Source organism: Ctenocephalides felis, unplaced genomic scaffold (assembly GCF_003426905.1).
Source record: "Ctenocephalides felis isolate EL2017-DRISC unplaced genomic scaffold, ASM342690v1 CF-g0.4_SCAFFOLD_00845, whole genome shotgun sequence".
NCBI classification, from domain to species: domain Eukaryota; kingdom Metazoa; phylum Arthropoda; class Insecta; order Siphonaptera; family Pulicidae; genus Ctenocephalides; species Ctenocephalides felis.
The window spans coordinates 48,291,647-48,306,847 of record NW_020536999.1 but is presented as its reverse complement, the minus strand read 5'-3'; the positions used below and the strand labels follow the sequence as shown (position 1 = coordinate 48,306,847).

The window sequence follows — 15,201 nt, the reverse complement described above, 5'->3', positions numbered from 1 at the left end:
TACAAGAAAGAATTGTTCAGAATATTTTATTCTAACCATAATATGATTTGTTTATAAGCCTATACTAAAAATATTTTAGTTCTTAATGTAAAAATAATAGTTTCATAACGTATTATATTCATTAGATTAATGAAAAAAGTTTATTCTGAAGATAGCAACAAAGTTTTTGTAAATGTAATGAAAATCTTCTTGTCTATTTTTTTCAATTATTTGCACTGATATTATCTTATAACGTGAATAAGCTATTCCTACTAGTTTCTGTTACTACAACAATAAATACTAAAATTGAGAAATGAGAAGTAATTTTCGAAGTTGTTAAATCTCATTGTTCCATATTTTTCAGAACACTTTAAGTAGTATATAAACTTTAATTCGAGTAATAATATCTACAGACTCTTAAACAACAAAACAAAGAAAACGAAAGTAATATTAAGTACAAATAAGTCGTTTTCGAATATTTTAATCATATGAGAAATACGAGAAAATATATAAGATATAAATGTTCTAAGTTTGTATTGTTTTGAAAAGCGTTTTTTAATTTTAATCATTGCATTTATATATAGAACGCTAATTATACAAAATTGTTAAGTTCAGTAATTGACTGCTAAATTGATATTTATAAACGAGTTCAATCTATCGATTCGACATCTCAAATTAATTAGAAAGTACAAAGAAGGAGCACAAAAATATTTATTAATGAAATATTGTGGAATAAAAGATTTTTTTTATTGTTTTTGAACAGCAATCAGAATTTATAAGTCATATAAGCTATTGGGCTAATTAGACTTAATACTCCGTCAGTTTTACAGATGGCAATCCAAACAGTTGTCTCTTCTCTGTGTGATAGATTTTATTATTACAAATTCTGTAATAGGACCAATATTTTATCGATGCTGCAATGCTGAGTGAGTGCTATTTTCATTTGAAAACATATTGCTATCCATAATTCCAAGTAAAAAAGGATGTCACCATTCGTTGAAATCAGGATTCTCGAAGTGGAATCAAACCCGGTTCAGGTCTAGGCGCAGGTCCAGGTCCAGGTCCATATTTCCAAGTAAAAACGGATGTCACCATTGGTTGAAATCAGGATTCTCGAAGTGGGATCAAACCCGGTTCAGGTCTAGGTGCAGGTCCAGGTCCAGGTCTATATTTCCAAGTAAAAACGGATGTCACCTCTGGTTGACATCAGGATTCTCGAAGTGGAATCAAATCCGGTTCAGGTCCAGGCGCAGGTCCAAGTTCAGGTCCATATTTCCAAGTAAAAACGGTTGTCACCATTGGTTGGCATCAGGATTGGGATTGGGATCAAACCCGGTTCAGGTCCAGGTGCAGGTCCAGGTCCAGGTCCCGTCGCCCTAGCCACGAACAAGCCCTAGTGAATAATAGATGTATTTAATAACCAAATATTCATGTCTATTAATCGTTTTCTTCGTAAATCGCTTCATTCAACTTTTTTTGAAAAATGAAATTAAGTGCAAAATGTAGTAGGTATTCCAAGATACATTTACTTATTTTTCCTTTATGCATAGGGATTCGGTTTCAGCCAGAAATAGTACTCGGGGTAAAAATGTGTTCGAGTTCAGTGCCTGATTTGCCTTTGGCCGTCCAGGTGCGGTGCAATGTGTTTAGTCTGCTGGTACCGATGATTTCCCGCGATAAACTTTACGGTTCGCGAACGGTTACGGTACATAAGTCACAGTCGCAAAACTCAACGATGCTCTATATGAGGTGTATTAACTACTAGAATGTGAAGTGCAATGATCCTAAATTATCAGTGGTGGAACTTTTCAATATGTGAAAGAATAATGGCTTGGATAATGAACTAATCATTTTTATAAATTTTTGATCTAACTCTATTTCGTTTCCATTGATCATTAGGAGATTACAAGACAACAGCAGAAAACATAATATGAATGGTTTATTTGGCAAAGCGTAGAAGCAACGACTCCTGTTTTTCCTTTTTAAGATAAAATGGATTCTGAAATAATTTGCACAAAGTAAACTTAAACGATAAATAGCAAACTTTTAATTTCAATATACTTAGCTATTCATTTTGCAAGCATTATATATCTTCAAGAGAGGCTTAAGATCAAGAAATATCCCGAGAGGGAAGAAGAATTCATATATTTTTATTCGAAAGTTAATAAACAACCAAATTTTTTGCGATTTTTTAAGGTATTAAAAATACAAGCAATGTTAAATAACAAAAGGAATGGGGGTCCAAAAACCTTAAATATTGACGTGATTACTGGACGGCCCTTAAGGCGTTCCATTCTTGTGGATTAACTACCCTGTTACATATTTTGGAATAAAATATAAATTCGTACAAAGTTGTTTTAATAGAATAGTTATTCTTGTATTTAATTATTATAATAATTATAAGTTTAATTATTACTTAATAATTATAAGTTGGATTTAATTATTATTAATAATTATAAATTATTACATCAATAATCGTTTAGAAATATATGTATCACACATAGCATTTGGAAAATACCATTAGCATACCATTAGCATACAGTTATCAATGAATTATCAATGATTTTTTTGGCCGAATCGAAAAAATATGCATACTAAATAGCGATAGTAGCGATTTCAAATTTTACTTGGAAATATAGATCTTTAATATGTTTTAAAGTGAATGTAACCTTTCCCGGGTAATGCTGCATCAAATTGAATATATCAGCCTTATTGGATAAATTCTAATAATAACAAAATTATTGAATATGGATATATCGGCCTTCTAAAAAATACAATGTAAGGAGAAGTTTTACCTCAACAGTTCGAAGAATGTAAAGTTTTGATTGCTAAAAATATGAGTATAAAAAATGCATTATGTTTATATAATTTGACCCTTTATTGCACCAATCCGCAACTTCTGAATTTCAATCCTGCTTGTATAAATATATTATTTTCTAATTAAGTTTTTCCGTTCGTGGTAGCAGAAAAGTTTAAACATTTTATACGAATTCGTTGAAAAATATTGTAGATTTTTCCTTAAATAAAAATATATTCTTTATCATTAATAGCTACCCTTACACTGCGAATATGAACTTTGGTTTTAATTTAACTTTTACATAAAAAATTAAAATCTGATTTAAAAAGTTAATATGCTGTAACATTCTCATTTAGGACGTATTTAAAATAGTTAAGATAGATAATTAGATAGATAAATAAATAGATTTGTTCTTGATATTCAGTATTAAATTAATTCACTAATATAGTTTTGCAGTGAATTTCTTATGTAAAACAGAAATTAAAAAAACGTTAATGAAATTATAAATATCCAAAAATATTTCTAATTTTTACCAGGCAATAATATGGTTTCTGCTTATTACTATTTATGATTAATTTAATATTATATGAGTTGCTTATAATTGATCACCATTTTAATACATCACTGGATTCATAAAATTTATTTCCTGCTGGTTGCAAAGTATTTCCGTTATGCAAATGTTAAAAAACGGCGCGTGCCTTATGTCGTTTAAAATAGGTAACGCTCTGCTGCATTTTACCTTCTTACAGATAGTTTATGTATTAAAACGTTTGCTATTACATAAAAATAAAAAATATCCAGATAGAAAAACAATACTGGAGAGTCAAATAGCAATATATTGAAGCAAACCATTTTCTTTAACAAATTAGATGAAAATAATTCAGTCATTCATAATTTAGTCCTAATACTATATAATGTGTTCAATAAACAGTTTATAATTCTGCTAATTCGTTACAAATACCGATTTAAACATTGCAAATATATAACATAATAGATTGTTTTAAAAGTTTAAGCAGCATTGGGAATCTCAATTGATTATATTTTAGATGATGGTTAATTTTTCAACAGATATTAGTAAACTTATCAATTGTATATATTACATTTGATATCCTTATATAATGTATATATATATATATATATATATATATATATATATATATATTAATTTGGAAATATGAACAAACAACACTCTTTTTGCACTAATTTATTAAATAATAATTTTCACAAACGTTTCGAGACTAGGTTACATCTATATATATAGATGTACATACACTTTTAATTACAACAATGTATAACAAATCTTATAAACAAACCATCTCATCATAGAATATTTTTTCTCCTAACGACATCTATTTTTCAACTGGACCCTAATCCTTTTTTTTTTTCCTATCTGATTGAGTGACTTTACAATTTCAAGTGGTTTCAAGTAGGAGAGAATACGAATACCGAAGACATTGGTATTAAAAGAACAACGTGCAGTGAACGACGTGTAATGAAAAACACAACATGCTAATTTAGATTTCCATATTTTAAATTTTTTTAATTATAACACACTGATGATGAGACAAACCTAGTCTCGAAACGTTTGTGAAAATTATTATTTAATAAATTAGTGCAAAAAGAGTGTTGTTTGTTCATATTTCCAAATTAATATCTATTATCCACTCAGAATACATTTGTAATATATATATATATATATATCCGTATCCCTCCCTTCATGTTCATCATATTCATGTTACATATTCATATTATATTATATTCATACCCATATTATTATATGTAACGACATAACATTATTATTTAAATATAATATAAAGAATTTAATTATATTTAATAAATCTAAATATTAATAATCCCAAACGTCAGAATCATAAAACAAACGTCAATTCAAATTTACAATGTAACCATCAATCAAAATTTTCAAGTTACAATATCTCCATTAAACACTTCAATAGCAATTAATTTAATCACACATATTCAATACTGTTAATCATAATCAAGAAATATTCAAAAATGGCAAAAGAACTGGACCCGTTTAGTTTACTGACAATTCCTCAACCTCATTACATATATGGGTACTTCTCAGTAATAATTATTATTGTAAATCAAATCATTAACAAAAATATAACACATGTATATATATATGATCATCCAAAAAAAATTGATTAATTAAAGATTAATAGATAACCCATATATATACATACCCATATGTTTACATTGAAACAGAATGCATTTGTTGCAAAATTAACAGCTAAATTTAGTGAATTAAGCAAAATATAAAATTATTAGTAGCAGCCTGGTGTTTATGAAATACTTTGCTCACAATATTATTAATTACGAGTGAAAGACAATAAATATCGTGGAATATTTTTGAAGTGTAATTTTATTAAAATTAATAATATAATTGGATTACAAAATTTTAGTATAAATAACGCAATCTTATCTGATTTTAATGGAACAATTTTTTTTATTACATCATTTTTGTCAGAATAATATTTTGTTATCCATGAGCATATTTCACACATTATTTATTTATTAAATAATTCATTCAATGTCATAATTCAACGTGTTATGTAAAACTGCTTTATCTATGTTAAAAATAATTTTGATACAAAATTCATAGGAAAACAAATTTAATTCATTCAATATCAAAATACCAAAAAATTTACTAAACATTCTTATCAATTTGTATATCTAGGTATAATTGATGTAATAAAAGTAGCTTGTTAAAAATTTGAGTTATATGAATTTGAATTCATATTTTCATCAAGTTCCAATATAGAAAGCGTTCGTACTTAGACAATACATAATATAATTGTGAAATTAATTTCTCAATAAGTGTCATTTATTATTTATTATCATGTTATGCAATTCCTATTAATTTTTTGTGTAGATATACAGGATATTGCCCACAATACATATTTCGGGAAGGTGATACCTACGGCAATGCTACCCATAAAATATTAATAGATTCATCCATAGCCCATGCACCTTATTTGATTCTGTCTGACCAGGATGGAGGCGATGTACAGGTATGTACTAAATACAGAAAATCCTTCATGGAAAGACTTTTATTGATAATTATTTTAAATTTCAAATAATTTTCTAAAATTATTCATAGTGATCTTTTAATTTATAATAGGTGGAAGCTCCGACAAAAGAAGAGATTGATTTGGTTCATTCTAGGTCTAGTTTGGGGGACCCACTGTTTCAACATCCCATGGTAACAAGATACGATGGTAAGTAAAACCACTAATAATTTCGTATATTTTATATACATTAAATCTATAAAATTATAAATAATATGCTCATAAATAGTGTAAGAAGTGCACTTTGAATAAATCCAGGCCCCACCCTGGTATTTAAATAATTTATACGCCATTTTATAGGTCTATTTGATAGAAACCGATATACCAATTTTCAACTAGGTACTTCATCTTATGGCCGAGATATCATTGAAAATATGAAAAAACGGCCCCATCTTTCAAACTCACTTTTTCGCGTAACCATAAAAGATATCGAAAAAATTTTTGCTTGTTTTGACTCACATTGACTCAGATCACATTATGTAGAACAATCGATGCCAAAAAATTGTTTATTATTAGCTGAAAAAGACAAAATAATTTTTTAATTGATGTTTTTGGGTAGTGCGTTTAGTTGGACCTTTTTCTAATTAGCGTTATTCGAAAGTAATGTTTTTTCTTTATGTACTGCAAATATTGCTTAAATCAATTTAGTGGTCAACACAAAAATGGTCATCAAAAAAAATTTCATTTTATTAGTTTCTGATGTAAATGCTTATGAAAGATATCAAGTAATGATAAAAAACTTATAGACAATTATGAACATATGGTTGATATAATGTTATAATTATGAACAATTTCTATCGTTAGGTTTTTCTTCTGAATTAGCAAGTGCACAGTGTGATCAACACGCGATGAAAATTGTCTTGAATTTAGCAAAATTATAGCATTTTCAATTCACAACCACACAAATTATATATTTTAAATACCTGTGAACATTTGTTATTATATTCTTGACAACAACAGATTAGCTAGATAATAACTCTCCAAACAAACAATTTATTCCGCATGATTTGTTTCAAATTAACCTGAACATTTATGCAATACCGATAAGAAATTGTTTGTTCAATATTACAAATTGCAAAAATTATATAATTATCTTCTCAAAATAATAAAAATTTTGGTATTGAATGAATTAAAATTTTGCTATTAAATCCATTACTATTTGCCAAAAGATTTTGAGTAATACCGAGTTCGATCCCAACCCTAGACCAGCTTGATACCAAGCAGAATTAGATTTTTACTTGATGTTCTAGATTTCTGATTATAGATAATAGATTTTGATTTAGATATACAATTCACAATTTCACAATTAAATAACAAAACAACCAAATATAAAATACAAGGAGTGCTAAACTAATTTAATTTTGTGTCTTGATTTTATGAAACTTGATATTACGTCTTCGTTTAGAGCATCTTCAAAAGTTGAGGTCCTGTATATCCATTAATTCGATTATTCAGAAATTATTAAAAAGTGTAAAAGCTTTTCTGAAAAAAAGAGCAGCATCAGAGATATGATAATGACCTCAAGTAAAAATGACTTTTTGTGGGTATTGTTGCAATTTGAAAATGCTCATGATTAGATGTTCATATATAATATAATTTCCACATACAAAAGAGAGTAATTAACCGCTGCTTTGCCCAATAGGTTCAAATATATAAAAGATATATAAAAGACAAGTTCTCGAAATCACGCTTGAACCATATAAAAATTCATTATATTTTATTAAATATTACAATTCCTAGGAAACATACCAAGAATGGGAGATAGATTTGGGGCACCATTTCCAACTTTGGCAACGCAAGCAATAGCTGAGCATCATAGACATTGGACTGCAAATAAAAAAAGAAGAGATGATGTCAAGCATTTACTTGCTTTGCAAAAAGGCAGTGGTGGACCGAGAAGTCTTCATGATAGAATGGTAAAAAAACGAAAATCATTATTTAATACAATTTAAAAAAAATGCAACAAAATGTAGATTAATACTATACCCCTAATCCCAGGGCCGGTCCTACCTTGAATGCGATGCATGCACAAAATGCGGGCGCACGCCTTAGGGGGCGCCAAAACGAGTTTCGGATATGAAATTCATAATTTAGATTTTTCAATGCCATTCAAAAAATATATAACTTCTTTGCATCTTTTATTTATCTTCGACAATATTTTTTAAACTTTAAAACAATCTGATAGTAGTTTAAAAAAGTTGTAGTAGTTTGTTATAGTAGTTTTACATTTATTGAAGTTTGTCAATCTGGCACACGATGGGAAAGTATACATGAATATATACAATTCGGCTCTTACGATATAAATTAGAATTTTTAATAATGAAAAATTAAATCAAAATAATTTAATTAGAAGTACCAGCGTTATGTTTTAATAATGAGAGGCTAGTTTTTTTGCTCTCTATGATTTGTTCAATAGAATGAATCGCATAAAATCCTCAAAATAAATAAGTAAAATGTTTCAAGATCTAAATATTATAATATTACACATGCGTTGAAAATGCATGGTGAAAATTTAAAAATATTTTTGCAAGCAATTATGAACATTCTGAAATGTTTGGATGCCCGAAAAAGTTTGGATTGAAAAAAAAATTTTAAAATATTTTCTTAGTGCGAGAACTATAGAACTATATTCTATATAAATATAGAAAATCAGTTGTATTTTATGCGCATTTAGATTATATCTAATTTTTTGTGTACTAAATCCTAATTTATTACAAAATATTTACAAAAATTAACGTAAATGTTTATATAATTGTAATGGTAAACTGTTCAAAAAGTTAAAATAATAGGGGATTGGAATAATAGGCTAGAAAAAAATTGGCATGCGGGCGCTTAGTACCCCAGAACCGGCCCTGCCTACCCCTGATTTATATGGTGTGAGTGATAATAGAAAATATTGCATAATGATTTATCCAAAATTAACTAGTTTGAGCCTAATATCCAAAAGTGGACTTTAAGTTCATAACTCAACGAATATCAAACAGTAGTGACATCGGTTTTTACTTGGAAATATTCATCTATATATGATTCCAAGTGAAAATAGCCTTTCCCAGGCATTACAGTATCAATTTAAAAATCTTCTAATAAAAATATGTCATAAAATTAGGCTAATTCGGGATATCTCCTGAAAAAACGACGTAGATAAAAAGTGTGACAACTCATTTGACTGATTTTCTGATTTGCTGCCCAAACAATACAAAAATACAGCAAAGTAATCCATGAGTAATCCTATTTAATTTTCTTTTCCTAGTTGACCCAAAACGATTTCAAAACTAAACTGCACGAGGTTCGTCCTGAATGCGAAGGCATAATGAAATCGCGTTTCAATGAACCCTTTAAACAATACATTCCGGATCCGAAAGATAATGCTTCACCTTACTTCATGTGCGTGGATAATAAAAATAAATACTTCATTCCAGGTGAGATACCAATCAGTTTATTGTTTACCTCGCGATTGATTAATATCGTATATTTGCCATGGCGCCGCCGATTCGCTCATAGAATGCGTTTTATACAGATGATAATGGCATCAGTTTATCATTCATATATAAGACTCTTTCGGTATTCTTAATATGTGTTTAAGATCACGCATTATCGAACTTACTAAATATGTAGAAACCCAAAAAAAAATTAAAATAAAAGAATAAAAGAATTTTTGGCGCAAAGTGATTGAACATATCGCAAAACATGTCCTTTTTGGGAACAGTCTAGTCACATTTACTTCAATATTGAATTCGTAAAGGATATGAAAAAAGTGAAATTGCAATAAAATATATTATTAATAATAATATGTACCAATTTTTCTAAATTATTATTCAATAGTATTAGTAAATTGATCGCAATACTTATAATACTTGTGCAGCTGGTTATCTATTTAGGTGTAAGTAAATCTTTGGCATACTGGCAGGTAATACGATATAAATTAATTTAAAAATTGAAATTTATACTAATATCTATACATAAATATATAGATACATATATATCATAATATTGTCATTGCCATAATAATTAACAATCCTTTGTCGGAAATAAGTACTCTAAAAAGATACCAGAACAAACCAAAGGTAAATTTATATAGGTAGTCAAAGAGTTATTAAAATATGTCTTAGGTTATAACATATATGTATATATTTTAGTTAGTGCAAATAAATCAAATCAATGAAAATACAAATTTTGTAAAAAAACAGTTTTAGCATATGTTCTAGCGTTACAAAATAAAACCAGTTAAAAAAACAAAAAATATTTATGATCTAAATCAAATAATATTGTTAATCTATGTTGATTACAATGTAACTTGAATTTTAAAAAATGTTGAACTGACATGATAAAAGATACTAGGTGTGAAATGGGAATATGTCACAATATTCTTCCATGAATCGAGTTAGACTTCGAATCTGCCCTAGGGCAGTACTAGCCATTATTATATAGCAGATGTAACACATTATGATAATTTTATTTATAAAAAAGCATCAATTAATTATTTAATAAATACATTTCAAAATTAATAAAAAAAATACTTTATTTTATTAATTAATTTGAAAAAAATGTTACCGCTTTTTTCACTATAAATAAACATAAACTAAAGATGCCAAAATTCACTAGTGCTTAAAATTTTAGTCTATTTGAATTTTATAATATTTATTATTATTATTATTTTTAATTTAATATTTATTTTATAAAGTATGTTCGTATGTAAAATTTTCGTATATTTCAAGAAAATTTAATACTTTGTTTTACTGTTAAATAAATCTACGTCCAGCATCGTATGCTCGAAGATTACCGCATTTCTATGAAATTTGAATATCAGATAATCCTATTATGTTTACAATAGATACAGAAAATGAAAGTTCTATACCGTATTCTCACATAAAACAAATTAAGTCTATCACTATATTGGATATAATTGATGAAATTATCCCAATCAAATTCATAAAATGGAAAAATCTAGGAGATATACTGAATAGAACGTTAACCCGCTGCGTCGACTATACTGCGATTACAATTACCATAATCAACGGTCGTTGTATGATCACAGAAAAAATGAAAATTACAAAAGCATAATAGAATATTATTTTCGTTCGAATTATCCTATATCTGGGAACATATTAAATTACCATTAGAAAACATTATGTACAGTAAACAAGTAACGGAATTGTCGCTCTTATATTATTACTTCATCGTACATTACATAGTTGCCGTCTATTTTCAATGTTATTTTTAGTCGTAATTTTTGTACTGTTAAAGCATTAACGCGTTACATGGAAAATACGATACAGTTATAGGACAGAATGTGCGGCTCTCATAATATGCGTCTGCTGCATTGTCATTATAAAAAGTTTCGTAATTTACGAATGCATTCACAAACCTTTTGTAACATGTCATATGATGGCATATTTTTTCATCAAATAATTGTATGCATTATTATTTATATTAGTCTCACAGTTCATGAATCGAGATTTCATAGATTCAAAAGTTTTTCGGCTCTGTACGCTCGTTATTTTATAGGACGCTTAACATCCAAAGTAATATATAAAAATAAAAAATTAATTAATATATTTAAAAATTTTGTGATGAGATATTTTAGAACGTCTATTTTGAACAACCTTTACCAAATACAATTGCAATTTTTATATAATTTCACTTTAATTGTTTACCATTACCACATACCATTGAATGATTTTATCGCTTCTTCACAAAAAAAAAACAGTTTAATGTCAATAAAATTAATTTTATATTCTTATATCACAAATATCTAAAGTTTTAGAACCTAAATGAATATTTAGGACATTTAAATTTAGGCAGTAAAAATATACGGATATATAAAACTAACACTAAGATGGAAGGTTCCAGCAATTTGTATTGAGGCACAATGCCATGCACCACTATTATTGTTAGTTTTGGATTGTATTTTCTAAAACTAACAATAATAACTAGTGGTTCATGGCATTGTGCCTCAAGGCAAATTGCTGGAATTTTTCAAAATCAAAAATTAACAGAAATTAATCATTGATTAATAACAATTGTCTAAAGATAAGACCGCATTGAATCATTCATAAAATAGCGTTCAATCAAATAAAATAATGATATTAGACCTAATAAATTTGTAAAACTATTTACTTTAATGAGTACGCAACTGAAGCTAAGATTCATATACTGCACATAATAATAATCGTACTGAAATCAAATCGCGAAAACCAGACGCTCAAAAAAAAATCATAAAAAAATAGTATCCAAAAATAGGTTATACTGTAATCTATTTGGTTTATTAATTAAAGAAATAATTATATTAAACTTAAATTTAAGTTACCTTAATTGAAACTCGACAAAATGAATGCAGCACTTAGACTCACTTATCACACACAATTAAAGAAGTCGAGCACAATCATTAATACCACTAACATAAAACTGTTCTTGTTCCTTCGAGACCTCGAACATGCGACGACGATGACCCGGGTGCATTCGGCGCCCGGGTCGACACGCCTTTGTTCTGGTCCCTACAAATCGCAGGGACGAAATGAACTGTGTAGTTGGATCATTACCACAATTTAAACAAACATAGACCAACAATGCTGTATTGTATAGATAGGAACGTCGGTTGGTGACCAAACCATTTGAATAGTATCAAAAAATCGATATAATAGATGCAACTGCCCTCTTTTGGTATATTTGATTCCTATCTATAATATTTTTTGAAAACACTTTGGCTATTGAGTTGGCGGTATCTTGTAAGCAAATAATAAAAAAATAAATAGTTGTTATTAACCATTGATTGATTATTTTTATTTCCGGAATGTTTATTTACGTTACGTAACGTTTCCGCAATTTGCCTCAAGCCATGCACAACTCAATAAATTTATTTCAGCATTAAACTAAAAAATAGGCTATCAACATAAGCAATAGAATAAAATATACTACAAATTTTGTATTTTTATACAATGTAAAGTAAGAAATACATGATTATTTTGAAACCAAGAATGCAAAAAAACTTTAAAATATATAAATATTTGTTAGTTTTAAATAAACGACTTTTGTGCTTGAGCTTGACATATTTATTGCTCAAAGATTAGGAAAGTTTAAAGTTAACTTAAACTAACTAAATTTTAAAAAGAAGTTTGACAATAACATACGATGATTTGAACAAATGACACCGCTTATTAGTTCCCCACAAAATATTTTAATGTATACATAATAAATGTCTAAATGTTTCCACCATTAATCATTATAATGATTAATGGTGGAAACATTTAGGCATTTAGATCACCAAGTATATAATACTTGGTGATACATCCATAATCAAAATAATTAAGGTTTTCTTTCACTTATTCCACTTAGGGACGACCTATTGCCAACCATTTAAATATAAGCAGTTTGGTTGTACGGAAGAAGAAGTGTCTCGCCGTGCCCTGACAGATTTTACGAACAATTATAATGCGCGCGAGGTAAGGCAATGGGCCCCGATATTGGAAGAAGACATGCCACTTCCATGGCAAATCGAACATCCGCCTCAGCCCAGAAATCCAATATATCGCGAAGACAGCGGCTTGGTTCCCAGATATACTGGATTTGTACCAGGATTGAAGTATAGGTAAATAAAACTATTTGTTAAAATAGTTCAAAACATATATTGTTCATTCCAAGCCAAAAACATTTGATTATTCTACGTTATAACTTTCTCATCCCGTTAACAATGAAACATTGGATAACTTAAATTTAACTACGCAAGAATTGATTGAAATGACTTTATTTTTATTTATTGATAATTTTTGTAGATGCGGCAAAACGTACGGGCATGAAACATTCGACGCTAAAAGATGGATACGCGGTGATTTCTCGAACTGACGACGTACCAGAAAAATGTAAAAACTAAAATTGTTGATAAAAAAGGCAAACTATATTACAAAAAAAATTGCATAAATTATAAACTTAATAAAAAATAGAACTATACAAAATGCCATATGTTTCTAATTTTAAAACACAAATATATGTTAATTTCTTGTTAATGAAACATTCTCAATATATATAAATATAATAGTATATAATATAAGGGCATACATCAAATAAAAGGCAAAGATTTAGATGTTAATCTTTAATTTTTCCAAACGTTTCGACATAGGATATTATGTCATCATCAGTGGATATAAATATGGTCTTACATCAGTAGCTAGCGCATGGCACATAATTTTGCACTATCATATATACACGTACTACAATTACTGCCTTAGATTACTGCCTCGGAAACGCTCGCGCAAACTACTTTCTCCGTGCAAAATATATTATATATTTCACAAATATTTTGCTATACTATGTTCAACAAAAACAAAAAACAAGTTAGTGTATATATGATAGTGCAAAATTATGTGCCATGCGCTAGCTACTGATGTAAGACCATATTTATATCCACTGATGATGACATAAAATCCTATGTAGAAACGTTTGGAAAAATTAAAGATTAACTTCTAAATCTTTGCCTTTTATTTGATGTATGCCCTTGAAGAACTTACTCATATTTCTCAACATCAAAACTAACTTCTTACACACACACATATATATATATATATATATATTATATATATAAATAAATTAAATGAATGTAGTAATTTTTATCTATTTTTATTAGAGACTATTAATTAAAAACATGAAAAATTACTACAAGAATCAATAAGTTATGTTACATTAATGTAATGCTTATCAGTAAAATTCGGAAAACTTATGTCACTAATAAATAAATCCTAATTCTAATTATAATATAGTACGGATAATATGGAATGATTTTTATGAGAAAAATCCTCAACTCACAATAAAATAAAAATTGTAAGTATCACAATCAACACTATTTTAAAAACATGTTGTACCTACATATGTAAATGGTATTCTTATCCTACTTATATTTACCGACAATAATGTCTAATTCGTTTCCATAATTGCTTAAGTGATCACAAGGATATATTATTATTTTAAGCTTCCTTATAATTTATGAAATACATCACAATTCACAACATTAAAATTGTATTATACCACTCAAATTTTAAAAATATTTCACCCCTCATACATTTGAAATGTTTGGGATACCTAAATTATTTGAGCAATTTGTCAAGACTTAAAATAAATCGAGACCTTTATTTACTATATTATTCTTTACTATTATAATAATAACAGATCACAATAATTGTTTTAAAACGACGCTTGTCAAATTGAATTTCAATATCATTACACACATACACAAATTTACGCATCAAAGATTAAAAAATGCTAATTCAATAATTGGAACTATATTTTGTCGTACGTTGAATATTAGGAAAACAATTTCACTATTTTTTTTTAAGTCAAGTTTAAAAT

At 27.9% G+C, this 15,201-nt stretch overlaps 1 protein-coding gene across 1 annotated transcript; it reads left to right on the top strand.

Annotated features, from left to right (window-relative positions):
• The first annotated feature begins 4,789 nt into the window (after window positions 1–4,789).
• LOC113384679 (UPF0605 protein CG18335-like) lies at window positions 4,790–13,704 on the top strand. The gene is made up of 7 exons (XM_026622432.1): window positions 4,790–4,851; window positions 5,670–5,808; window positions 5,919–6,015; window positions 7,606–7,781; window positions 9,116–9,284; window positions 13,198–13,450; window positions 13,635–13,704. Exons 1-7 carry the CDS (start codon window positions 4,790–4,792, stop codon window positions 13,702–13,704), a joined length of 966 nt encoding a protein of 321 aa, XP_026478217.1.
• The last annotated feature ends 1,497 nt before the right edge of the window (window positions 13,705–15,201 follow it).

Excerpts from the sequence above, each read along its gene's own strand:
- LOC113384679 (XM_026622432.1), top strand. The coding sequence starts at position 4,790 with ATGGCAAAAGAACTGGACCCGTTTAGTTTACTGACAATTCCTCAACCT. Across the intron at positions 5,809-5,918 it reads AGGATGGAGGCGATGTACAG|GTGGAAGCTCCGACAAAAGA; the intron begins GTATGTACTAAA and ends AATTTATAATAG. Across the intron at positions 9,285-13,197 it reads AAATAAATACTTCATTCCAG|GGACGACCTATTGCCAACCA; the intron begins GTGAGATACCAA and ends TATTCCACTTAG.